This window comes from Paroedura picta, chromosome 1 (assembly GCF_049243985.1).
Source record: "Paroedura picta isolate Pp20150507F chromosome 1, Ppicta_v3.0, whole genome shotgun sequence".
NCBI classification, from domain to species: domain Eukaryota; kingdom Metazoa; phylum Chordata; class Lepidosauria; order Squamata; family Gekkonidae; genus Paroedura; species Paroedura picta.
This window is the reverse complement of record NC_135369.1, coordinates 54,538,307-54,564,306: the sequence shown is the minus strand read 5'-3', so window position 1 is coordinate 54,564,306 and position 26,000 is coordinate 54,538,307. Positions and strand designations below refer to the sequence as shown.

The following is a 26,000-nucleotide window of genomic DNA, read 5'->3' as shown; positions in this document are numbered from 1 at the left end:
TATGTCGTGGAAAATAGTTGGGCTCTAAATCAGTTCTCTGCATTGTCCCTGCTAAAGCATCTCGTTTGTGTTGCATATACAGTGGCAGTGCCTGGTATCATCCAGGCATAACTCACTGAAGTGTTGGTTGGCATATTTCCAAAATGAAAAATATCACCATTAGTTGCTCGTTCACCTTTTGCAAGAGTAACAAAACAAAACCCCTTTTTATGTGTGCATGAATGTACAAACCCATAGCTAAGTAGGTCTATTAAGACAGGTCCATGCTATATCTAGCCAAGATGGTCTAATCCAATAGCAGCTCTCTGTGGTGTAAAGGAAAGGCATCCTCCAACCCTGCTCCCTGGACAGATCTTTTGGATGTAAAAGACATGATTCATCAAGCAGGCTGACGAGGGTGCTTCTCCAAAGGAACAGGTGACTGGCAGGAAATGGTTTCCATCTATCAGCCTAATAGTCATTCTGCTGGCCAGCCTGGATGTGAAAACAGGAGATCGGTGCACAGTTTTCAAACTAAAAATAGGAGACATGGGTGGGGAGATTAGGGTGTGGCACTGAGATTAGGGTGTGGCACATATAGACTGACTCTGTTCCCGTGTTGTTTTGGCAATCATTTCCCAAAGGATGCTATATGCTGTAGGGAAACAACTATATGCTGTAGGGAAACATATGTAGAGGTTTTTCCCCCCCAATGGAGCAAACAGCAGCTTGAAGGGAAGAAGAGAATATTCATGAGATTGTGACCACTGCATGGGCAGAAATGTTTGTTCATCTTCCCATGTGGTTGTCCTGATCTGAATAGGGGTGGTCGCCATTTGCTGCTTCACCAAAAGAACAAAAGATCCATTTAAAGATCTAGTTATGACAGAGATGTCCTGGTCCTTTCCTGGGCCATCCCTTGGTCACTGAGTGACTGGCCTTGGGAGTCCCCTGCTAAAGTCCTTCTCACCTCATTTGGCTCCATTCCTGTTTCCAGAGTCCATTCCACAGTCAAAGCCTCCAAAAAGCCCCTCCCACATCACTGGGAAATCAGAAATATTTCCTAGCCCCCAAATAACAATTTTCTCCCGCCTCCCACTGTTCTGTTCACATGGCTAAGGTGGGGATAAGCCTTCCTCCTTCCCCAGGCCTCCTCCTCTGCAATTGGCCTTTGCATATCCTCCCACTCTGATTACTTGCCCATTTCTTTTCCACCACCAACAATAATCCTGTTTTCTGTTCCTTGCTAGCCTTGATCTGTGGACTGCCAACTTGGAGTTCTTCACTGGCCTTGAGTTTGGACTGAATTTCACTCTTCCCAGCCTGACATTACACAGTATCCTGGAAGTGAAGCTAGGCCACTGTGCCAGGCATTCTCCTGTTCCCAAACCCTCTTTGGACTTTGTCTCCAACTAGCTGCAGTTCCAACGAGCGTCTCCATTATCCTGCACCGATCAAACAATGCTGGGCCTTTCAGCTCACAATACTACTAAACACGACAGGCTTACAGCAAACCTTGTCACTTGTGTGTGCATGTGTGCATGCGTGTCTGTATGTGTGCTTATAGCAAGGAAGGAACTCCTGAGAAAATCAATTACAGTCCAAAATACAAGCAATCTACGACTGTTATATTTAAGGTATCTATATTCTGGTTTGTGAAAAAGAGGGGGGGGGGAATCATTCCCCACGTCCTTTAAGACAAAGATTAACTGCAAATGGAAGGGATTCTTCTTTTTCTTCCCATCAGCTGCCCTAGGATGGATTTAAAACTTCCTCTAACACCATCTGGCAATATGAAAGGACAAAGTTGTTTAGTGCTGTGTTATCAAAGATGGCAAACAGTCACTCCCCGCCTGCCCTTTAACTACTTCCAATTATGTTGGAGAGCAAATTATTATTTTTTTCCACGCATCTAGAACTAAGCTCACATCTTGTGACCAATCTCATGCAAATGACTCCGTTGAGAATTACGGCTTCACTGGTCAATTCCGACTGGACTTTGTTCCTGGTGACTTGAGAGATCTCTATGGAGCCGGTGATTGGGGGGGAGCTGTCAACAACAGCACTCAAAAAACAAAGTGCTCGGACACATTTGCTCAATGAAGGACACCACAATATGGAATAGGTAGAAAGGACACTCCAAGCCCAATCTGCTTGCTGATCAGGGCTTTCCCCCATTAATTTCAATGAGTTTTGAGCCCACAAAGAGCTGGGGGGGGGGGAGAAACTATTGGGAAATCCACCCTTCAAATCTTCTACTTCAAGATACATGACACCACAACATGTAACCAACGGCAACGTTCTGCACCCCCAACAGGGAAAAACGCTTAGTTTCATAATGTGTTTGTTTAATTATATTATGTTTTATTTAATTGTTTAAAATATTTAATACATACTTTGAGAAAACTAGTATTTTCCTGCATGCTCCAAGAAATCCATCCAGCCCACTGTGGATGAGTGACCCTACCCATGGGCATTTCAGCAGCAACATCTGTAGCCAACCTCCAGGTGGGACCTGGAGAGCTCCTGGAATTACAGCTCATCTGCAGTCTATAAAGATCAGCTCCCCAGGCAGAAACAAACAGACAACTGCAAAACTCCCCCCCACACACACACTATTTTTCGGGTTTTAATCAGCATGGTGCAGGGAGGGGAAATGCATGTGAGGTCTCACCCCTTATCTTCATTCCCTCCCCACTATGTTTCTTTAAGCACCTTGAAGGAACTTAGGGGGGGACAAAATCTGGGTCAGGCAGTATTCACCTATGACTGCACCTGATATCCCCCAGCTTCTGCTCCTTCATCCTAACAGCTGCCAGGCACACTGCCAGGGGGTCCGTGACAGCACACAGGATTCTTTCAGGAGACCACCCCACCTTTTATGGTGAACTAGAAATCTTACATTTTTCTGCAAAACCAGACGTTCTTCTAGATATGCAGACAACTTTCCTTGTGCTATGGGTAGCACCATTTTGGTGCTTTACAGGTTGACAGAGGCCGTGTAACTTTGCTGCTATGAAGGAAAGGTCAATCCTCAGTGCACAGAAGGCCACAGAGCCACCTACCTTCACTGAAGCTCCATGTGTACACGGGGCTCTGCACTGAGGTTCAAACCAAACACTCATTTCTGAAACTCTTGTTGCAATTAACACTCCTTTCTACAACTCCCCTTCCTCTGAAATGCCTACAGCTGAAGTCACCTGCAGAATCTGAGGCACAATGGAGATCAGCAGAAAGAATCCTCAACCAGTTTAGCATGAGGGACCCCTTCAGTGACTTTCAAAAGGCATTCAGGCAGGTAGCCATGTTGGTCTGAAGCAAAAGAACAAGGTTTGAGTGACACCTTAAAGGCCCACAAAGTTTAATTTTGGGAATAAGTTTTTGTGAGCACTCAGACTTTGCTCTTTCAAAAGGGATGTACAAGTAGGGACCAAGGAGATGGGCTGGTTTGTAACACAACAGTCAACATGGCCTCAGAGGGCATGCCCCCTGATCAGGAAAGCCCTAGCTGTCTGGGAACAGCAGTCCTAGTTAATCACACAACAGTAGTGAAATGTGTGGCCAAGTGCCAAATGGCAGCAGATTCTGCAAGAGATCTAATTTAATTTATATACTGCCCATCCCCATGGAGAGGGTTCAGGGCAAATAACAACTATGGCTAAAACATCATATGACATTAAAACACAGTAAAACACTATAAAAGCACAATAAAATACAGTAGAACAGAGTAGAATTAACCTCTGCTGATTCAGATGCTCTTAAGTCGTCCGAGAGTAATTCGGGTACACCCACAGTAAGTGTTTAAAAAGTTATAAGGTTTAAAACAACACAAAAACTTCAGGTTATCTGTGCTCCAGAAGTACCACCTTATGCCTTCCCTTATCTTTCCAGCAATGGTTCTTTAAAATCAAAGATCATAAAGTTGGCAAAGAAAAAAAAAGTACGTCAAGAACAGAAGGTGATCATTAGCATTTCAAAATTTATCTTTCTTGCTTTCCCCTCAATTAGACCAAAACATGTTGATGCAAAAAGGTTTGTGTGTGTGCATGTTTTCTTTTTCAAACTTATTAATAGAACAAAATAATGGCCCCCCTGCTAGCTTGGCATTTGCTCAAATTTTCTGTCCCTGCAAATTGAATCTGTTACTGGAATTTTTCCCTCTGCTCTCCTTCCCCCCCCCCTTCCCACCCACCTCCCCCCTTTCAAAATACCAAGGCACATTAACCAAGAGATAAAAAGATCCGTTGCTGATACTACAAAGCACAGGGCAGGTGGTTAATGTTTTTTTAGCACAAATATGTGATAAGGATTCCCAGGGGGGCAGTGGGAGCAAAGGGATGTTTAAACAGAAGTGAAACATTCGCATCATGGGTTCAGGACAACTTTGCCCTTTTATCCAAACACCACCCGCTCAGATGTGCTTAAATTATTTTCAAAAACAACACAAAAAAATCCATATGTGTTTTTTTAAATGAATGAAAGTCAAGCACTTCAAAGCTACTGATGTACTGCACTCTCACATTTCAGAATAATAAACTGCTATTAAAAACACTACAGTATTGTTATTGACCGAGAACATAACCCAGCACTTCAGTTTCAAATGACAACTATTTTCTTCAGTCATCAGCAATAACTGGGCTGGGAGGTCCTTTCTGCTTTTCCTTACAATCTTCCCCCTTCTTTCTCCCACCTGGCACATCCCACTGCCCAGGTGAGGACCACAAGAGATAAGCTACACAGGGCTTCAGTGGAGTCCCATCAACGCCACCCCTCTCAGCTGCACATGACTAGCTGCCCCTGCCAGGACAAAAGAGCACTCAAAGTAATGATCTCCAGATATGGAAGAAGCGGCACTACAGATTAGCATGGAGGAGAAGTCGGCAGAAGGCAGTTTTTTCGCCAGCAGCCTTGTGCTTCGTACAGCATGCACTTCTGTTCTGTTCTTAGACTGTAATTCTGAGAACACGGCCCATTTTTAAAAAACAATACAATTGATGCACAACACACTTTCTTTTAAACACGCTTTCGTGTAATGAAGATTTTGGAATCAATCCCTTCCACTGAGGTTTCATGAAATCAAAAGTTCCATATAGGGGAAACAAGCAGTTTTCTTTTGGCTAACACGAAACCCGAGGGTCTTCTACAATTTGTGCTATTGTTAGCTAAAAACCTTAAGCTTTATTAAGTAGCAGGTCCTAGAAGGGAAGGGAATGGCCAAATATATGATGATACCAGAAAAGAGCTCCTGTTGCCGAAATAGTAGATGAACGTGAATAATTGCAGGAGAGCTCTTCTACATTTACAATGGTTCATGTAATAAAAGGAAACCAGCCTGGTCCGATTAGCACAAATCAGTTAATAGTAGGTTGCCACCTACTGGCCAATTGTGAGAAGCCTTGGAAAAATACATTCAAGTGGGTAGCCGTGTTGGTCTGAAGTAGCACGACAAAAATTGAGTCCAATGGCACCTTTAAGACCGAAAAAGGCTTGTGCTTACATTCGAAAGCTCACACCTTGCAGAAATCTTTGTTGGTCTTAAAGGTGCCACTGGACTCAATTTTTGTTGTGCCCTGGGAAAGTCATCCTTCCAAAAGCTGTTTTAGGCCACGTTAGAAATTACGAAAAAGTGTACAACCATGAAACAACCATTGTATACAGCTTCAGGAAATGGATTAACATTTACTTGCTCTTCATTTTTGTACTTCATACTGCATCCACACTTACCTTCTGGAATGGTATTATAGTATTCCATTAAACAAAGAGGGGGGGAATTGTTCTACAGACAGCTTGTGAAACTTCTCTCATCTTTGCAGCTTTAGGATTCCTATCTTGCATAGCCAATGCAAAAGAAAATAATTTCCCTGACAGTAAGAGATGCCGTATATTCCATAAGCCCAGTATGAACTTCGGTTTGCAATGGGCCACAGATCTACCTACCAACAAGTCAAATGCTAGAGCAGTGAGCTTCTCCTTATTTCAGGTAGGCCCATGAGTCCACTCTCCCGCTCAGTCCCTCATTCACCAGCTGAGCTGCCTGCCCTTTTTATAAAAACAGAGGCACATGTTCATTTGCAAACATGGATCCTTCACCCGACCTCCCATCTCTCTACACTACATTTTCACCCAATGAATACAACTTCAGACGTGCACCATGACTTGTGTTCAGTGCAAAATGCTGAGCTACACACATTTTCTTGTGGAAAATCTCCCTGTCCCATTTCTGCCTGAGCAAGGAGCAGTTTTCTGAACCTAAAATATTTATGAGCAATTTTGAAATAAGTTGTACTAACAAAAGGGTGATACATTTGCTTCCTGGGGATGAAAAAAACAATTCCTTTTATTGAGAGAATGGTACATGTAGTTGTTGTTAGGTGCAAAGTCGTGTCCAACCCATCGCGACCCCATGGACAATGATCCCCCAGGCCTTCCTGTCATCTACCATTCCCCAGAGTCCATTTAAGTTTGCACCTACTGCTTCAGTGACTCCATCCAGCCACCTCATTCTGCGTCATAAGAACAGACAAATGAACTTCAGAGACATGGTGGGTGCAGAACATTTGATCTCTGTAGGATACGTATGGTGGGGCTTCAAGACAGCATGAAGATCTACCCAACAGAACCTGCTTTGGATATCCAGCCCCAAAGAGATCAGAGTGGCCTCAACCAGATCACAACCTTATCAGTCCTAGCCCCGGCCTGGTGGAATGCTCTGCCAACTGAGATCAGAGCCCGGGGAGACCTCAGGCAATTCTGCGGGGCATGTAAGACAGAGCTGTGCCACCAGGCCTATGGCTGTGGACTAAACCCACCTGCTCTACTGGCCTTCCTGCCAGAACCCACCAACCAACTTAACAGACCTTCTTATGAGCCACCTTTTTCTTTCCCATGGTAGGAGAGTGGGCAATTCCTTAATATCTCTTTTACTATTATAATTTAATGTATTTATCCAAATCTATTTTTGTATTAATTTTATATGTTTCACCTCTATTGTAAACTGCCCTGAGTCTCATGAGATAGGTGGCTAATAAATACAATAATAACAACAACAACATGGGTCCAGGGGATAACTGTAGACCCAGTGTGAGCTGTGCAACTTCCAAACCCGGGTCCCATTTCTGGTATGGGGATGTCCTGGAGCAAAGTCTGCTTGTGCCCAGGAAACTTTCCCTAGCTTTTAAGATTATAAGAATAAGCCTTGCTGGATTGGAGCAAAGCCCGACATTCTGTTTCTGACTGCAGAACCCCAGAGGCCTCGGAATGCCAACAAGGAGGTGATGGTTTTCCCCTACTGCTTTTCCCCAGACCTATTATAAAGGGGAATATTGCCTCTGTACTTTGCACCTCCATTTTCAACTATTGGGCAGTGAGAAAAAACACCCCTGCTTCCTCCCAAGGGTTAATGAGTACAGTAACGGTTTCAGTCCATCTTGCAAGTGCTACTAATTGGGCCTCTCTGCCTATATGGCTCCTATCATCTTCAAAGCCAAAGTAAAGAATGGCTCATCATGAGAATCTGTGAGTTATAGGATGGGAGAGGTAGTCAAGAGAGATGAGGTAATCTCCTAGAGCAGGCTTTCTCAACCAGGGTTTCATGAAACCCTAGTCTCCTGAATGGGTGGAAGTTAATTCATCTTAATAGTTAAAAAAACATATTTATTGGGCCCTCTCAATTCCTGGCAAATAGATGGGGAAGAAATGGAGGTAGTGACAGATTTTGTTTTCCTGGGCTCCGAAGATCACTGCAGCAAAGAAATTAAAAGACGCTTGCTCCCAGGGAGGAAAGTTATGGCAAATCTAGACAGCATCCTAAAAAGCAGAGACATCACCCTGCCAACAAAAGTGTGTCTAGTCAAGGCTATGGTCTTCCCAGTTGCAATGTATGGCTGTGAAAGTTGGACCATGAGGAAGGCCGAGCGTCAAAGAATTGAGACTTTTGAACTCTGGTGCTAGAGAAGACTCTTGCGAGTCCCTTGGACTGCAAGGCGAACAAACCAGTCAGTCCTAGAGGAGATCAGCCCTGACTGCTCCTTAGAAGACCAGATCCTGAAGATAAAACTCAAATACTTTGGCCACTTCATGAGAAGGAAGGACTCTCTGGAGAAAAGCCTAATGCTGGGAGCGATCGAGGGCAAAAGAAGAAGGGGACGACAGAGAATGAGGTGGCTGGATGGAGTCACTGAAGCAGTCGGTGCGAACTTAAATGGACTCCGGGGAATGGTAGAAGACAGGAAGGCATGGAGGATCATTGTCCATGGGGTCGCGATGGGTCGGACACGACTTCGCACCTAACAACAACATGACCATATATGATCATGGTGACCCGTACCCTCCACCTTCCAAAATAGCCAATGATGGGCCTGGAGGAGGTGGGGAGGGGAGGGGTCCCAGGTAGGTGGGTACACAACTATGCTTCCAAGCCATATTCTGCACAATCATGCCACTTCTGGAAGCTTGAAGAATGTTTCAGGGGTCCTCAATTGTAAAAATGTTGAGAAAGGCTGCTCTAGAGCGGTGGTCCCCAACCACCGGGCCGAAGCCCGGTGCCAGGCCGCAAAGGCCCTGGCACTGGGCCGTGGCTCCCTGTCTCCGCAGGGCATGCATGTTTGCGCCATGCGCAGCTGCAAACATGTGCCATGCTCACATGCGCGGGAGTGCCGTGCACGCGCATTTGCAGCCACGCATCCCGCAAACGCGCATTCGCAACCCGGGCGGCGCATCCGCACATGGCCAGCCGGTCGCCCTCCCCGCCACCGCCGGGCCGCAGCCTAGAAAAGGTTGTGGACCACTGCTCTAGAGCAGTGGTCCCCAACCTGCGGGCCATGGCCCGGTGCCGGGCCGCAAAGGCCATGGCACCGGGCCGCAGCTCCCTCTCCCCGCCCCCCCCGCAGTAAAAAACTTCCCAGGCCGCAAGCTTGCAGCCCGGGAAGCTTCTTACTGTGGGAGGGCGGGGAGAGGGAATAAGGGCCGGGCCGGGCCGCGCATCACGCATGCGCGGCCCGATGCATGGGCGCGGGCCAATGCGCGGGCGCGGCCTGCAGGTGTGGCCCGCGGGCGCGGACCGATGCCCTGCCGGTCCCTGGCCTCAGAAAGGTTGGGGACTACTGCTCTAGAGGGTTCTAGCAAGAACATATTCTGATCAGTTGTTCACCACCAGTTCATCCCACCTGGCCAAAAACTATAATTGGGCTAAGAACTGGAAAAGTAGGGCTAGCTTGGATTTTGATGGACTAAAGCAGGGGTAGTCAACCTGTGGTTTGCTGGCAAGGGTTCATGGGAATTGTAGTCCATTGACATCTGGAGGACCACAGGTTGACTACCCTTGGATTAAAGGACTGATGGATGACTATGATCTATGAATTCGAAAATATAATAGATTTCATAACTGTAAGATTGTGCCATCTTATGCAGATCTACAGGACTGTCTCTCCTGCTATGCCCACAGAAGATCATTAAAAATCAAGTAATCAAAATCTGCTCAGGGTCCCTGACCCCCAAAAAGTAAAATGGGGCTCACCCAGGGCCAGGGCCAGGGCTTTCTTGGTCCTAGCCTGGTGGAACACTCTCCCTGGTGATATCAGGGCCCTCCCTCTGAGACCTTCAACAGTCCCAGAGGGCCTGTAAGACACAGCTGTTCCACGAGGCCTACGGTTGAGGCCAGGAGTAACGTCATGAAAATGCTGGCCACCCTGCTTGAGAATCCATCCACAGACCCATAATTCAACCCTCAGAAGATTTGAAACTATAAACCAGTGGTTTTAGTATAATTTTAATAATTTTAAAGCCTAATTAATTTAATTGTTAAATTGCTATATACATATTGCATTTGCATTGTTTTTATCTGATGTTACCTGCCTACCCTAAGGCAACCGATAAGGACGGGACACCAAAATAAAATTTTTATTATTATTACTGATTTGAGATTGAGATAATTCAGCTAGTTTTTCTTTTCTTTTTTTCTGTGTTAATATATTTAAAGGACTATTTTCTTGGGCACAACTGAGCCGTAACCTGCTGGGAACCCACAGAGTCAATGCAGGACTCCTTGGCATGTGTCTACCAGGTATTAATAGAGGAATCCTTCAGAAATCTGTCTCTTTTTTCAAGCAAAGGTCAGTTGTTATCACATCTGGTGATATTCACCAAAGCCCTCAGTTCCTATTTGTATTTGAGTTGCCACATAAGCTTCGTTCTTGAATCTGTTTGTTAACTCTTGTATTTGTTTGCTGATTTACTGCCCTTCACAGATCTTGACAACTGCCTTAATCCAATCTCGGCTATAATTGCCCAGTTACTCATGCATTTTTATTTTAGCTAGCCCTTCCTGACAATTAACACCCCCCCCCAAAAAAAAAAAACACTCTCGCTCTACCTCGATGTAACGGTCAAGGAAATTTTGCTTCACAGTATTGGAAGAAGTGTGCATTCGCATGAAAGCTCACACCTTGAATAAAACTTTGTTGGACTTAAAGGTGCCCCTGGATCCAAAATATGTTCTGCTGCATCAGACCAACATGGCTACCCACCCTAAAATATTGGTTATCTTTATTGCTCTGTTGATCAGTCAGTGGAACCACCTTGGTGTAGTGGTTAGAAATGCAGACTTCTAATCTGGAAAGCCGGAATTGATTCCCCACTCCTCCTCCACATGCAGCCAGCTGGGTGACCTTGGGCTCACCACAGCACTGATAAAGCTGTTCTGACCGAGCAGTAATATCAGGGTTCTCTCAGCCTCACCTACCTCACAGGGTGTCTGTTGTGGGGAGAGGAAAGGGAAGGAGAATGTAAGACGCTTTGAGACTCCTTCTGGTTGAGAAAAGTGGCATATAAGAACCATATAAGAATTACATTTTTGTACTGCTGGAAAATGTTTGGGGTTTCTTCAGGGAGAAAACTGGGACACAAATATCACTAAAGAACAAGGACTGCTGGGGAACTGTTCAAAGATCATCCAAGAAAGAAGGCAAGGAAAGGCTAGCTGGCTTTGAAGTAACATTACACTTCTTTTTTCCAGCCACTGCCCTCCCTCCTCTTCTACCTTTCTCAACCACGCTCCTCCCCTTGAATATCTAGATTCTGAAAGCAGAGTTCGCAGTCATGCATTCTATTTTGATTTACATATGTTGCTTAGTTTATCCATGTGCTAGAATCATAAGTCATAGAATTGGAAGGGGCCATACAGGCCACCTAGTCCAACCCCCTGCTCAGTGCAGAATCAGCCTAAGCATACAGGATAAATTACTGACCAGCCACTGCTGTTGGTGAGGAGGAGCTCGCCACCTCCTTAGGCAGCTAATTCCACTGCTGAACTACTCTGATTGAATTTTTTCCCTTATATCCACCCAATATCGTTCTCCACGTAGTTTAAACCCATTACTGCAGGTCCTATCCCCTGCTGCCAACAGGAACCTTTCCCTACTCTCCTCTACGTGACCACCTTTCAAAAACTTAAAGACAGCAATTATGTCCCCTCTCCCTAACAAATAACCACTAAAACAAAATTGTGTGGACACAAAAGGCCGTGATGAGAGTTATTACAGCAGATTGTTGTCTATGTACCCCACAGCACTTCAACCGTTTTCTTTTGGTAATCTGGAATTTTTCCCTCAGAAAAATGTGAAGGATTAGAATCATAGAATCATAGAATCATAGAGTTGGAAGGGGCCATACAGGCCATCTAGTCCAACCCCCTGCTCAAGGCAGGATCAGCCCTAAGCATCCTAAAGCATCCAAGAAAAGTGTGTATCCAACCTTTGCTTGAAGACTGCCAGTGAGGGGGAGCTCACCACCTCCTTAGGCAGCCTATTCCACTGCTGAACTACTCTGACTGTGAAATTTTTTTTCCTGATATCTAGCCTATATTGTTGTACTTGAAGTTTAAACCCATTACTGCGTGTCCTCTCCTCTGCAGCCAACAGAAACAGCATCCTGCCCTCCTCCAAGTGACAACCTTTCAAATACTTAAAGAGGGCTATCATGTCCCCTCTCAACCTTTTCTCCTGGCTGAACATTCCCAAGTCCCTCAACCTATCTTCATAGGGCTTGGTCCCTTGGCCCCAGATCATCCTCGTCGCTCTCCTGTGTACCCTTTCAATTTTATCTACATCCTTCTTGAAGTGAGGCCTCCAGAACTGCACACAGTACTCCAGGTGTGGTCTGACCAGTGCCGTATACAATGGGACTATGACATCTTGTGATTTTGATGTGATGCCTCTGTTGATACAGCCCAAAATGGCATTCGCCTTTTTTACCACTGCATCACACTGCCTGCTCATGTTTAGTTTACAATCCACAAGTACCCCAAGGTCTCGTTCACACACAGTGTTACCTAGAAGCGTATCCCCCATCCAGTAGGCATGCTTTTCATTTTTCTGACCCAGATGCAGAACTTTACACTTATCTTTATTGAATTGCATCTTGTTCTCATTTGCCCATTTTTCCATTGTGTTCAGATCTCGTTGAACTCTGTCTCTATCTTCTGGAGTATTTGCCAGTCCTCCCAATTTGGTGTCATCTGCAAACTTGATGAGTAGTCCCTCCACCCCCTCATCTAGATCATTAATAAATATGTTAAAAAGTTCCGGGCCAAGCACTGAGCCCTGAGGTACCCCGCTACTCACCTCTCTCCAGTCTGATGAAACACCATTGACAACAACTCTTTGAGTGCGGTTCTCTAACCAATTCCCTATCCACCTGACTATCTGAAAATCCAGATTGCCATTGGATTGCATGGGCCTGTTAAGAAGCAACACAGATCCTTCTTGATATCCCTACCTCTGGCTCTATGTATTTCTGGACTCTGGTAGAAGATCAAGCCCTTTCTCCAGTAGTCCAGTCAACGTGGCATGACACGCCATGTGTCTTTGAACATACAATGGGTTGGATACTGAAGAGGATTTATGCTGATGGAAGGGAGCTGATTTACACCAATTCCCTCCTCCCATGGTATTCCTCTGTTCCCTCTCTGTGCTCACTGGAGGGTGGGGGGAAATCACCTGTTCTCTAGGAACAGCATTATGGAGGGCATTTGCGGGTTGCAGAGGAAAGAAGGAGGAGAGAAAATCAAGCTCTACTGGCGTAAATCCTTCCATCAGCAGGTATTTTTGGTGGGATCCAATAACAGATGGCAAGTCCATAGTGCCAGTTTCATCCCTCTTCTGTTGGCTTCTTCACTGGCCTCCTGGCCTGTATACAAGGATGCTCTTTGACTCATTTCCCTGTCAGTGTCTTAACTTGAAGAATCTCCCAAGAATAAACCAAAGAGTCTTTGTAGTGAAGTCAGTCCACATTTGTGAAGAGTGACTGGTTGCTATTGTTCTACTCCTCTAAATCATCTGGATATGTATGAATCCACATGGTCCAAAACCCGCCACATAGTCTAAAACATTTTTTATAGTAACCCAAAGGTGGAACTATTGTGCAAAGAAAATGAGGCTGCAGCCCGAAATGGCAGCCCCTTGTCAACTGCCTATTACTCCTCCCCATTCTGCAAGTGTATTAATGGGGGCATAAAACAAGACATCATCACTTTCTGCATTACTGTACCACAATTCCATGTCACTGGCTGCCATTAGATACGAAAGGCTGATAGAGCAAGATTTCTAAATTATCATCTGTCACAAAAAGAAGAATACAAGCTTGTTGTTTTCGGCAGCTAGTCCCTATTCTCCATTACATCTAGTTCACCTTAGGATGATCAATATAATAATTGTATTACTGATTCAAATTCCATCACCCAGAAAACTAGTGACTTCCAAAGCTCTGTCTAAGACTACAACAAATAATTCTCCTTAGTAGTAGTAGTAGTAGTAGTAGTAGTAGTCTTGTAGCTACAAGAACACTTTGCTTAATACCTCCTGATTCCTGATTCCACCATAATGTTTCGAGAATCCAAGAATACAACTTAAAAAAAAAAGATTGTGCCAAATAATAACCAGTACTGTTTAAGTTTGGTTATACAGAACCTGGGGGGAAAGGTATTTCCTAATATTCCCAAATGCCAATACCAAGATGATATTCAGATTCAGGAATGCTGATGTTTTCCAGCTCCAAGTCTGAGGAATTTACAGGAACTGCGACTTGGAGGCTTGGAGTGCAGCAGGCATTTAAAGGGATCTGGGTCCCTTTAAATGCTTGATTTTACTCTAAGCCATGATTTCATTATTCAAGCAAACCTGTGATTCACACAGCTTTTCAATTTAGGGTGTCCATTGCATTGCCTGCACCCCCTTGGTGAAAGGCTCTGAATAGAACCCTCCCTCTGAATTCCAACCATGTCAGGGAAGCATTTCGGTTTTACTTCATTGAAATAACCCTAGCTGGTTGCTGAAGGACTGCCGTCAGTCTGAAAGAGCTGCTCGGGTATGATGTTGAAGAACGGACAATCTGAAACTGATCCACCTGGTAGACACATATTGCCCAGGCAGGAAATTCTATTTCAAGAGAGACTTGAGCCTCACTCTCGTGTCATCTAATCAACATTTTCTGGGCTGTACCATATGCCCCATTACAAGGAAAAGTACACATGACTGAATGTTCCTTTATATGGAGAAAATTCCTGGATACAGAAAGCTAGCAGGTCAGGGAGCTGGGTTTCAGCCCAAGCTTTTCCCAAACACAAAATTTTTCTATGGGTTAGAAACTTTTCCAAATGAAAGGCTTAGTTTTCTATGAGCTACCACCCATAAGCAAAAGCGACACAGCCAGAGTACGAGGCCTTGAGAAAACACAAGATCTCCACAGCACAGTTCCAGTTAACATCAGGGCTGCTGAACAGAGCGTGGGGAGATGTATCATGCCCTCCACTTGAAATTTCACAGGTCAGAATGGTCCTTGTGGGCTGGGCCTCCATCAATGCATCAAAACTGAAAGGGCTAACCTAATTCTTTAAGCCTTATCCTTCTCAAGCCCAATTAATAAAAACTTGAAATAAGGACATACAATTTCCCCCCAAGTCCTGTATTGTCATAGTACCTTCAGCACTTCTTAGCTCAGAAAAACATGCTACTGCTGACAGCTACTACTCCCCATTCACCTAAATTTTGCTGCCCTAAGGGTCCACAATACATTAAAAGAGCTGCAGACACACCCTACTATCCAGCCTCCAAGCACACCAAGACAATCTGGAGTTGCACCAGAAGTTCTCACCTCCATTCATTTCAATGGCATTTACAGACAATTTGCCAATGGTCTATGCTCTTTCTAATGAGTAAAGTTTGCCATATCATCCAACTTAAAAGAAATAAAAACAAGCATTCCGTTTTCCAGTTTTCCAGCATGATTCACCCGCTACATAATATTCAGTTGTCAGCATTCTTAGGTTCCAAAAGTAATGTATTTTTTAAAAAATTAAAAAGTACTAGCAGATAGTGAACAGCTTGTATTCCCAAGGGACCGAGGCTAGGATGGGGATGAAAGCTCCATGAGAAAAAATGAAAGCTGCTAATCTGTTTTTCCAAGTGAAACATTTGAGGTGATTGCTCTAACCTGGGGCACAGTACATTTTCTCTATGGCATCGTTGTCGCAGGAATCTTCAACCTCACTCCACCTGCTAAAATACGTTAGCTGAATGTGTCCTAAAAACAAAACGACAGGAGAAATCAAAACATTTTTCCCTTCCATTTTCTGCAGAAGTGAACTGTAATTACTCCTTTTGTAGCTAAAAACAGTATCATTAAGAATAATGGCATCATTAAGTACTAGAAGCTATTACTGGGGGTGAATTTGCTGCACTGATAATGAAGCTCTAGACAGGAAATGAAGATACTAATTACAAGATAAAACGCCTACTCAGTTAATTGGAAGCAACAGCGAATAAAAAGAAATGCATTTGCAGAAGTTCCTGACCTCGATCATTCAATAAGATGTTGTTTGGGTTCAAATCGCGGCACACAATTCCTTCTTGATGCAAAGCATCGAGGGCTACCACCATTTCAGCTGCCCATCTCTGAACACAGCCCTCGGGGAGGCAAAACTGGGAGGTTAGCGCTAATCTCTCATCAAGGTCCTGAAAAACTTGGTGGATCTCATTCTCGACTCTGTCCCTCACACCCAACTCTTTGCTTTCTATTCTATTCAATAAAGCAGGGGCTGCTCCCTCGTGGCTCAAGTCTTCAGTTTGATCAGAAAAGAGCAGCACAGCTTCCTTGTCCACATCGGAGCTCTGCTCCTCAGCACCAGCTTGCTTGTTAGTAATCAACAAACTTTCTCTTGTCCTAAATGCCTCTAGTGATGGAAAAGCTGCTCCAAGCCCTTCAAAAAGTGCCTCATCCCTAGAGCCAGCTGGGTCACTTTCAGACATCTGGAATGCCCTGACAATTTCCCGAGTATCACTGCGCTGTGGTTCTGAGCCTTTTGCCACCAAAGAGTTTACCTTTTGCTCAAGTGCTCTGCATGGATCTGTACTATTATGTAATTGCAAAACGTCAGGGGTTTCCAAAAGTTTATTTTCCAAAACATCTCCATTTGGCTTGGTAATGTTCACTGGCCCATCTGCTGTTGATTCCATCATTTGCTCAGTGATGCCCGGCAAGTTTACCAGAAGGTCAGGCCTTCCTTCATCAGCGCTACTGACATCATCAAAGGCAACATCCTTAAAAGAGATCACTGGCACAGAGTCATTGGAACCTCTGCTAATGTTATCCTGACAGGTAGGGCCCAGTTTGTTTTCTATGGCATCAAGACTCCTACCCCAACTGGACATGGGGAAAAACTGTTTTAAAGATTCTGATTTTAAGTTGTAAAGTTTATCTCCAAAGTCAAGGCCCAGAAGTTCACTGGTGCTGTCTTTGCTGTCGATTCGGAAGAATTCCATGGGGCTGTTCTTGGATTTACTCAGTGATTCTGATATCCTAGTAGGGCTGGATATTTCTGGCTCAGCATCATCAGCAACAAGCTTTACTTCCTGAGGCATGAATGGGGATGCCAAGTTCCCACTGGCAACCATTTCCTGTTCCTGAAAGCTTCCTTCCTCTTTGGTAAGATCATCATCTGCTTTCATAGACTCCTCATTTAATGAACCAGGATCAACCTTTTCTTGACCATATTCATTGCATAATGTTAGATAACTTGTAGTACATTCTTCATCGGAACTGGACCCGGAATCAATCCATTTGGGAGAACTTTCTTGGCCATCTTCCAGGTTACTACTGCCATCCTGAGAGCTTGGAGTGAGACTGGTCTTCAGTGGCACAACCTGCAGCAAATTCCCTCCACTGCTTCCTCTGGAGCTACTACCATTATCTTGAGGACTAGGAGTTGCAGGATGCAAGTGAATTTTTGTAGAGCTGGGTCGCCTGGATTTAGCAGCTTCAAAGCTTTCTTCAGGGCTTCTGTTCAAGAATTTACTGATGTAAGACCAGAGTTTTCCACCTGCAAGACAGAAAGGAAAATAATCAAAATGAAGCGCTTTCAGACTTCTCTCAAATATTTGAGTCCTCTGGGTTCTAACTTCAGAGCTCCTCTGAGTTTGTTGTAATTGTGCATTAGAATGGCAAAATGCAATACCTAACAATGGTGAGGGAAGAGGGAGTGAACTTGAATTTGAGGGAAATTACACCAGAGCTCCAATCTAAATTGTGACTCCCAACCCTGGTTGCTTTATGATGTTAAAGAAAACACTGGGAAATCTGACCATGGATCTCCCATGTTACCTGCAGTCTGGCCCAAAGCCTTTTCATTCCTTCTGTTCCCTTTCCTTGCAACTCCTCCCTCTGCTTTTAGATTTTAAATTCCCAGGAGCCCTCATTTTGCTCACCATGGATGATATTCATAAATAATCATAATCCAAAATGATCTCCTGGTTTCAGATGCTTTCCAATGTGATGTTGCTTAGTCACTGCTCTCCCAGTTTAAGAAACATCAAACAAAAGTTACCAATGAGAAGCGGAGAAGGTTCTTTGTTCAATTTTGACACACATTTTGATGAAACTAATGGAAAACATTTTATTATGCCTTAATTTATGTATAAATATGTTGAGAATGGCATAAAAGGGGAAATATTTCAAGATGTTTCTTTAATAATTGTGTGCATTTAAAAAGAATCAACAATTTATGCCTTTTTAAAAAATATGCCCAAACTAAGGTCATATAAGAGCAATATTTCCTTCTGGGTATATAATTATGTCTTTATGAATGACACACTAATAATCTTTCACATCTTGCAGTGTGATGGATAAGATCAAGTAAATGCATTAGCAAATGAAGCAAATATACTATTGGCCATCCATAACATATAAAATTATAGTGGGGGGAATCTATTGATGTAAAGGAATATGCAAGTCTCCAACTTTGCCTCCTATTGGGCAAATTCTAAAGCAATAGCAAACTGCATTAGCATTAGGTAAAGGTATCCCCTGTGCAAGCACCGAGTCATGTCTGACCCTTGGGGTGACGCCCTCTAGCGTTTTCATGGCAGACTCAATACAGGGTTGGTTTGCCATTCCCTTCCCCAGTCATTACCGTTTACCCCCCAGCAAACTGGGTACTCATTTTACCGACCTCGGAAGGATGGAAGGCTGAGTCAACCTTGAGCCGGCTGCTGGGATTGAACTCCCAACCTCATGGGCAGAGCATTCAGACTGCATGTCTGCTGCATTACCACTCTGCACCACAAGAGGCTCTTAATGCATTAGCATTGCATTAAGATAAATATGGCATATTTATGACAGACTTGATCAGTTCTTTTAATTTTTAACTCTTTCTGGGACTCTTCATTCTGATGACTTTTCCGTGTATTTATGACTGAGTTGAGAAGCTGACAGCATGTAACAAGCATCAACCTGATGCCTCCTTATGGCTCTGCAGTGGTCAGAAGCAAATTCTTCCTCTCTGTCCTAGGAGCTTCTTTGCCTCACATATTACAGACTGCTGTAATTGAAAAAGGATGTGCTATGGAATTGTGAAGAACATCCCAGTTTTGATCAATATATGGTCCAAACCTGTGTTGGGCACCTGCTAAAACTTTGTTTTGTTTTGTTTTTTTCAGTGAAGTGGCCCATACCCATGGTACCAAATGTGACGTAGGGGCAAGGCACGAAAGGGCACCTCAGAGCTGAGGTATGTCGGGGATGCTGAGTTAGGTAGAACTGGTAGAGATCAGATTGGGGAAGGAAAGATGCTAAGTAAAATGTGGGCTAAATGTTCTGTGAATCAGGTCAATATTTCAAAAGGTTTTTTTTTAATAAAGATAATTGGAAAATCTAAGAAGAAAATACTAATTGTTTAGTAATTATGTGTAGGGAGAGACATTTCAGTGATCCAAGTTCTTCACATACATAATCTCAATTATCGTTACATTAGGGTAGGCCAGGATTATCATCCCCACAGCAATGTGGGAACAAAGACTGAGTCACGGGATCTTGGAGAAAGTCACCTACTGAGGTTGTGACTAAAGTGAAATTAACTGAAGGAACTCCAGTTTTAACAGCTCTTACTGATCAAACCTTGACAACACCAATAAAATGTATACCTTTGCATCATCAAAATATGTACTGACGAAAGAAAATAACTAAAAAGGGCTCAGAGTATTAGCATCTTTACCTTGCTTGGCTGAAAATATACAGGTAACTAGCAAGAAAACCCATTGCAAGCAGGAATACAATGGGCGCTAGGACACAGGGGACACCAGGAGGTACAGATTTCTGTCTGTGTGTTTCTCTCTCTCTCTCGCTGAGTGTCTCTCCTGTGCCGCAGCAGGAGGCATAGCAGGTAATTAGGGCTCGTTCTTAGGAGGGAAGCAGGGCTGGTCAGCAGGTTGGGGCAGCTCTCTCTGTGTCTCTCTCTGCCTCCCTGGCAGCAGGAGTGATAGGAGGGAATGAGGTCTTGTGTTTGGTCTGACAGGGCTCTGTGTTTCTCTCTCTGACTCTGGCGTGTCTGAGAGGAACGTGGCTAGCATCCAGGGAGGGAGGGTAGCCATACCCCCTCCTCCAGAACACCCTTCCCTTCATTTTCATTTAGCCTCACAATCAATATAAATGAAATTTTTATTCCCATTTCAGAGATATTAACTGAGGTTCACACACCCTGGTTACGCATATGAAGCTGTTCTTATACTGGATCAGACCATTGATTCATCAAGGTCAGTATTGTCTACTCAGACTGGCAGCAGCGCTCTAGGATCTTTCACATCGCCTGGTGCCTGTTCCTTTTAAAGGAAGAGATTAGGTATTGAACCTGGGACCTTTTGCATGCCACGAAGATGCTCAATCATTAAGCCATGGCTCCTTGGTGAAATCAGGTATCCATAAATCAAGCAAAGATGATACCATGGCCTGCCTTTCAGGCACATGACATCAGGGACATCCCCAGGCCCTTGCTAAGGTTCACTTCATAAGGTTCACTTCCAGAGGCTTTTCGTATAACAAGGGACATTGATGTCATCTCCAATGCCAAAAGCCCTGGAGCATATATAGCACGAGGCTTAACACACCTTCACTCTGACAAAGCTCTGCCCCATTTGTAGATAAAGACAGGAGGCATACAATGAATATGTATGCATTGGGGGGAGGGGCCCCTTGGCTTGAAACCCATAGCAAATTTCTACTAAGAGGAGGGAGAATGGATCTTTGTTGTAGTTCCCCCACACACACCCCACACACACACTGCTGCTCCCTCTCAAAAACTACATTTTGGGGAGTATTTTGGGCTGCAGTGAAGAGAAAAGGGAAGACGCATTCTGACTAGGGCAATATCAGCCTTACCACATGAACCCAGCCCTTGTCTGCAACCTGAAAGAAATGAAGCTTCTAGATCATTGTCCTGTTAGAGCGTGTGTCTGTTAACAGGAGAGAGATCTTCATTTTGAAGATTCTTGAGCACTTTCCAAATTGATATGAACTCCAGATTGTTTATGCTTAAAAAGCTTTGACATTTTCCAACAGCCACTTAAACTATGCTAGTTGTCAAAGCCTCCCCTTCTCCTCTTTCTACTCTGACTGTTTTAGAAGAATCTGTTTCTAAAATTTCTGGCACTGATGCTGCTAAGGCGCAGGGAGGGCTCAGATTGGCTTTCCATCATATTACATTTTGCCAAGTGTTTTGTGACAAAGCTAACAGATACTTTATGGATGTTCTTGCCTTTAACAAGACATTTAATATATTGTGACTAAGAGGGAAAGAGCTCTGCTATATTGATATATGAGGTTCACACATGACTGAGACCTTTCTCGGGGCAACTCAACATTCTCACTTTAAAGGATGCTTTGAATTCCGTTTCCAGAATCTGAAACAAGATTTTAAAATCTGATTAGGTAAACTTTATTATATCCCAAATGTACTATGTAGGAAGAAGCTAAACAATCAAAATACTACATGACAGTGTTAAAATACAACAAAACAACAGCACCTTAAGGCTACATACAATGTCTAAACCCAAGCCAAAGTAGCTCACCAAAAATCTGCTTGCTCAGTACAAGACAGAGAATTACGATCCATATTAACAAAGGGACAAACCAGCCTGAAAACTCACCTGAAGGCCTGATTTAAAGAAAAGGTGGCCTTACAGTGCCTCCAAAATTGCACTAGAGAAGCTGCCCTTTGCACCTACTTTGGCAGGATATATAGAGTAGGTGCCACCACCAAAATAGCCATATGTCGTACTGAACTCATAAATATACACCCTCATAACGGCAGACAATGGTGCTTCATCAGACTGGAGAGAGGTGAATAGCGGGGTACCCCAAGGCTCCGTGCTCGGCCCGGTACTTTTTAACATATTTATTAATGATCTAGATGAGGGGGGGAGGGACAACTCATCAAGTTTGCAGATGACATCAAATTGGGAGGACTGGCAAATACTCCGGAAGATAGAGACAGAGTTCAACGAGATCTGAACACAATGAAAAATGGGCAAATGAGAACAAGATGCAATTTAATAAAGATAAGTGTAAAGTTCTGCATCTGGGTCAGAAAAATGAAAAGCATGCCTACTGGATGGGGGATACGCTTCTAGGTAACACTGTGTGTGAACGAGACCTTGGGGTACTTGTGGATTGTAAACTAAACATGACCAGGCAGTGTGATGCAGCGGTAAAAAAGGCAAATGCCATTTTGGGCTGTATCAACAGGGGCATCACATCAAAATCACAAGATGTCATAGTCCCATTGCATACGGCACTGGTCAGACCACACCTCAAGTACGGTGTGCAGTTCTGGAGGCCTCACTTCAAGAAGGACGTAGATAAAATTGAAAGGGTACACAGGAGAGCGACGAAGATGATCTGGGGCCAAGGGACCAAGCCCTATGAAGATAGGTTGAGGGACTTGGGAATGTTCAGCCTGGAGAAAAGGAGGTTGAGAGGAGACATGATAGCCCTCTTTAAGTATTTGAAAGGTTGTCACTTGGAGGAGGGCAGGATGCTGTTTCTGTTGGCTGCAGAGGAGAGGACACGCAGTAATGGGTTTAAACTACAAGTACAACGATATAGATATCAGGAAAAAAATTTTTCACAGGCAGAGTAGTTCAGCAGTGGAATAGGCTGCCTAAGGAGGTGGTGAGCTCCCCCTCACTGGCAGCCTTCAAGCAAAGGTTGGATACACACTTTTCTTGGATGCTTTAGGATGCTTAGGGCTGATCCTGCGTTGAGCAGGGGGTTGGACTAGATGGCCTGTATGGCCCCTTCCAACTCTATGATTCTGTGATTCTAAGACATGTCTAGTAGAAAGTACTGGGTCATCCCAAGACGAGAGTTGGCCTCAAGTGAGGAGTGTTGATACTTCAAATATTTGGATTCCGGTTCAACTATTGTAAGATTGTAGTTCATTATGAGCAAGCACTGGTAGAAAGGCAGGCCGCTGCATTCTGCATTAGTGGAACTTTATGATAAAATCAGAGTCCAGTATCGCCTTTAAGACCTACAAAGATTTATTCAGGGCATGAGCTTTCGAGTGCAAGCACTCTTCGTCAGACTATGATTGTCTTACATGACAGGGAATATATAGCAAAAATCCTTCAAAGTCAGCTCCATCTACAGTGTGCTGAAGATATCCAGTCAGGTGGTTACAGAAGCACAAAACAGCATAGGGTAGACCGGCAATGTGCAAAAGAGTAAAAACTTTTTGAAATAAATACAGATGGGTAGAAGGCATTCCTAGCAACTGCTCCAAAGGTTTTTTTTCTTCAAAAAACACAGGTGAGATCCAGGAGCAATCTAACCTCTCTACTTAATCTGATATGTTTTTGGTCCCATCATTACTGAATAGGTCTAATCCCTCAGTCACATGTGATTTCCCATCTAGCACCACTTCCATCTCATTGGGATTTAATTCCAGCTTGTTCTCTTTCTCATCTACTTGACCATAGCTTGGTCTGTTTTCCACTCATTCCAGAAGAACTGATAATAGTTGTAAGGAATGACTTTCCTTCGTTTGTTATGAAAAAGTCGATTTCCTCTGTCCCAAGTGTTCTCCCAGGCTACTTTTAATCCAGAACAAAAGCAAGGGGCAAATGAGAAAGGAGTTCCCTCTCTCTGCAACTTTTCTACTCTTCATGGCACACGAAGTAACATGAATACAAGATCAGGACACGTCCGCACGAAGGAACAGGAAGCATAATAGTAGTACGATGGACAGTCAGAAATCCTAATCCCACCTCCATCAGCATTCAAACTATATGCAATCAAAAAGCACCATGAACAGTTATACTGTCCCATACTCGGAAGAGGACTATCCTGACCTTCCACCCCTTAGGTCTTCAAGTTCATTAAGAAATATAGCCTAATCATGGTATATAATACATATCATGAGACAAATTAAAACAACCCATCAAATTAAATTGCATAGCAAATAAATGAGAAAGTGGGCAGCAGTGAAGAGTAAATATGTATTAGTTGCCATTAAAGTCTTGGGTGAGTGGGACTGATTTAGCCTGACTTCTGAAAGATAACAACAGTGCTGGGTGATTATGTTTCTGGAAGACACCATCTTAAAGACATCCCATCTCTGATAGCTCTAATATGTCAGGCAGGGTCACATGGAGAAGATGGTCCTTCAGATGCATGGGTCACAACCTGTCTTTACTGGCCTGCTGTCTGGCATGACATCTAAGCCAGAGACTAAGAAAAAGGTCCAATGCAAGTTCTGTAGTATTCTCATATACTGAGCTTTGCAAGCACAAATATATTAGCAAGGACTGTAATTTATGATCTCCATTCTGATCTAAAAAGGGGCAATTAAATTTTGGGACTACTTAAATCCAGATGTTATCGGGGGTGAGGAAAGTCAAAAAGTAATTACTCTTTTGCCACCTGTTCCCTGAACATAACAGCAATTTCCTAAAGACATTAGGAGGCACAACTCTGCAGTTCCACTTTGAACTCCTACATAATGCCACCGGCTATGTTCTTAAAGCATCCAGATCAGAACACTGTAATTGAAGAAACTCAAGGGAAACTCTTTTTTTTAAGTATGCTTTTGTGGGGATATTGAGTATGCTACACAATAGAGAACACCTCTTTTCCAAACGTTACCATTCTTCCTCCTTAAAACACACGTTCTATTTCATTATTCTATTTAATCTACCCGTTTCCTAGTTGGCAAATGAACCTCTGGACAATGGCTGTAGAACATAGAGCATGTGAAATATGTTTTTATTCATACCACCCATTGTTCAAATTAAAGAATGCAAGCTTTTGACTTTGGGGGCTGGATAAAGAAAGGGGGCAGGAGAATGGAGGCAGGTTCCCATGTTCAAAAATAATGTGCCACTGAGTTCTGGATGTGGGAACACAACAGGGGGCTCTACAGACTTCATGCCTTACTTGTGGGATTTCAGGAGCTCTAACCCAGCAGAGGTCTTCTTAAATTCTACTGACTGCTCAGGAGAAAAAATAGCCAAAGGAAGACTTAGGAAAGCTTTTGTGTACCTTGAACCCTCATCAAATGTGCTCTTTAATACAACTCAACATCAGGAATGTTCAGTTAGCATTTCACTAATCAAGATGTGACACAAACCATGCCCATTCATAGAGTCAATGTTCTGAATTTAAGCCGAATTAATTTTCAGAACTGGAAACAATTATTTTGTATTAACTATTCTGGTGCTTCACTGTCTGGTTTCATTTCTATGGGCAGCAGGAAGGACAGGAAATTGAGAGAACAAGACACCGCCTAGCCACATACTGTTGCCAATCACTGAATCATCAAGGCTTCCTGATGCATTTGGGGAAGCTGCTCTGTTCACTGGAGCTACAAGCAAGCAAGGCAGACTGGAGGGTACAGGAATGGGCTATGGCCACCTCCCCCCATCCCCCATAACAGGCAGAAGAGAGGGGGTGCAGGTGGAGGCTTAAAGCATCCCCCAGCAATAGTAAAGAACAAAACCACAGAGGGAATTTGTGAAACACAAGTATGATCAGTAACAACAATGGACATATCATAGTTCTATGAAAGAGAGTTAATTGAGGGGCTGGGACCCTCTCAACATTTTTATCATATTTAAAAAAAACATGATGGACCTAAAGTGGTTGCCTGCTCACAAACGAAGCAGAATTATTAAACAAAAGGAGTATTCGGACAAAGTGGAGCTTATCCCATCTCTCTCCCACTTATCTTACTGAGCGACACTGCTTGAAACATATTTTTTCCTGACCAGGTTACAATTTTGGAAACTAGCCCAGAAAGGAATTCATCCAGGATGAAAGGAACAGAACACCAACAGGGCAGTATGGGAGACAGCATGGTTTAGATCCCACCCCCTGCACACATGCACGCACGCAGGCACACACACACACATACTTTTGCCCCAATTTACGTCTCCCTGTGCCTACTCTGCAAGCAAGGACTTCAATTACCCATATTAGGGGTTCCCAACCTGTTTAGTATGGTGACTCAGAAGTCCAAATTTACTTTGGATGGTAACCCATCCAGGTCTGGCCCAAAGCTTTTGGTGCTGGAGGTAAACTATAACTTTGGCAGAACTCTGTTCCAGCATTCCATTTTCTATAGTGCCCAACCAGATGCTTTCAAGAACCCAATAAACAATATAAAATGGGTGCAGCTTCCAGTACTATGAACCCCAAGAAAGTGG

At 43.8% G+C, this 26,000-nt stretch overlaps 1 protein-coding gene across 3 annotated transcripts in view; it reads right to left on the bottom strand.

Annotated features, from left to right (window-relative positions):
- RPS6KC1 (ribosomal protein S6 kinase C1) overlaps window positions 1–26,000 on the bottom strand; it is a 139,858-nt gene that overhangs the window by 14,435 nt on the left and 99,423 nt on the right. For all 3 annotated transcript variants that reach the window (XR_013231231.1, XR_013231232.1, XM_077338974.1), the window contains 2 exons: window positions 15,824–17,347; window positions 15,463–15,552 (listed from right to left, as the gene is read on the bottom strand). Coding sequence is in view for 1 of the 3 variants with exons in the window: in XM_077338974.1 (XP_077195089.1) it covers window positions 15,463–15,552; window positions 15,824–17,347 (1,614 nt within the window). In the remaining 2 variants the exon portion in view is untranslated. The remainder of the gene's footprint in view (window positions 1–15,462; window positions 15,553–15,823; window positions 17,348–26,000) is intronic.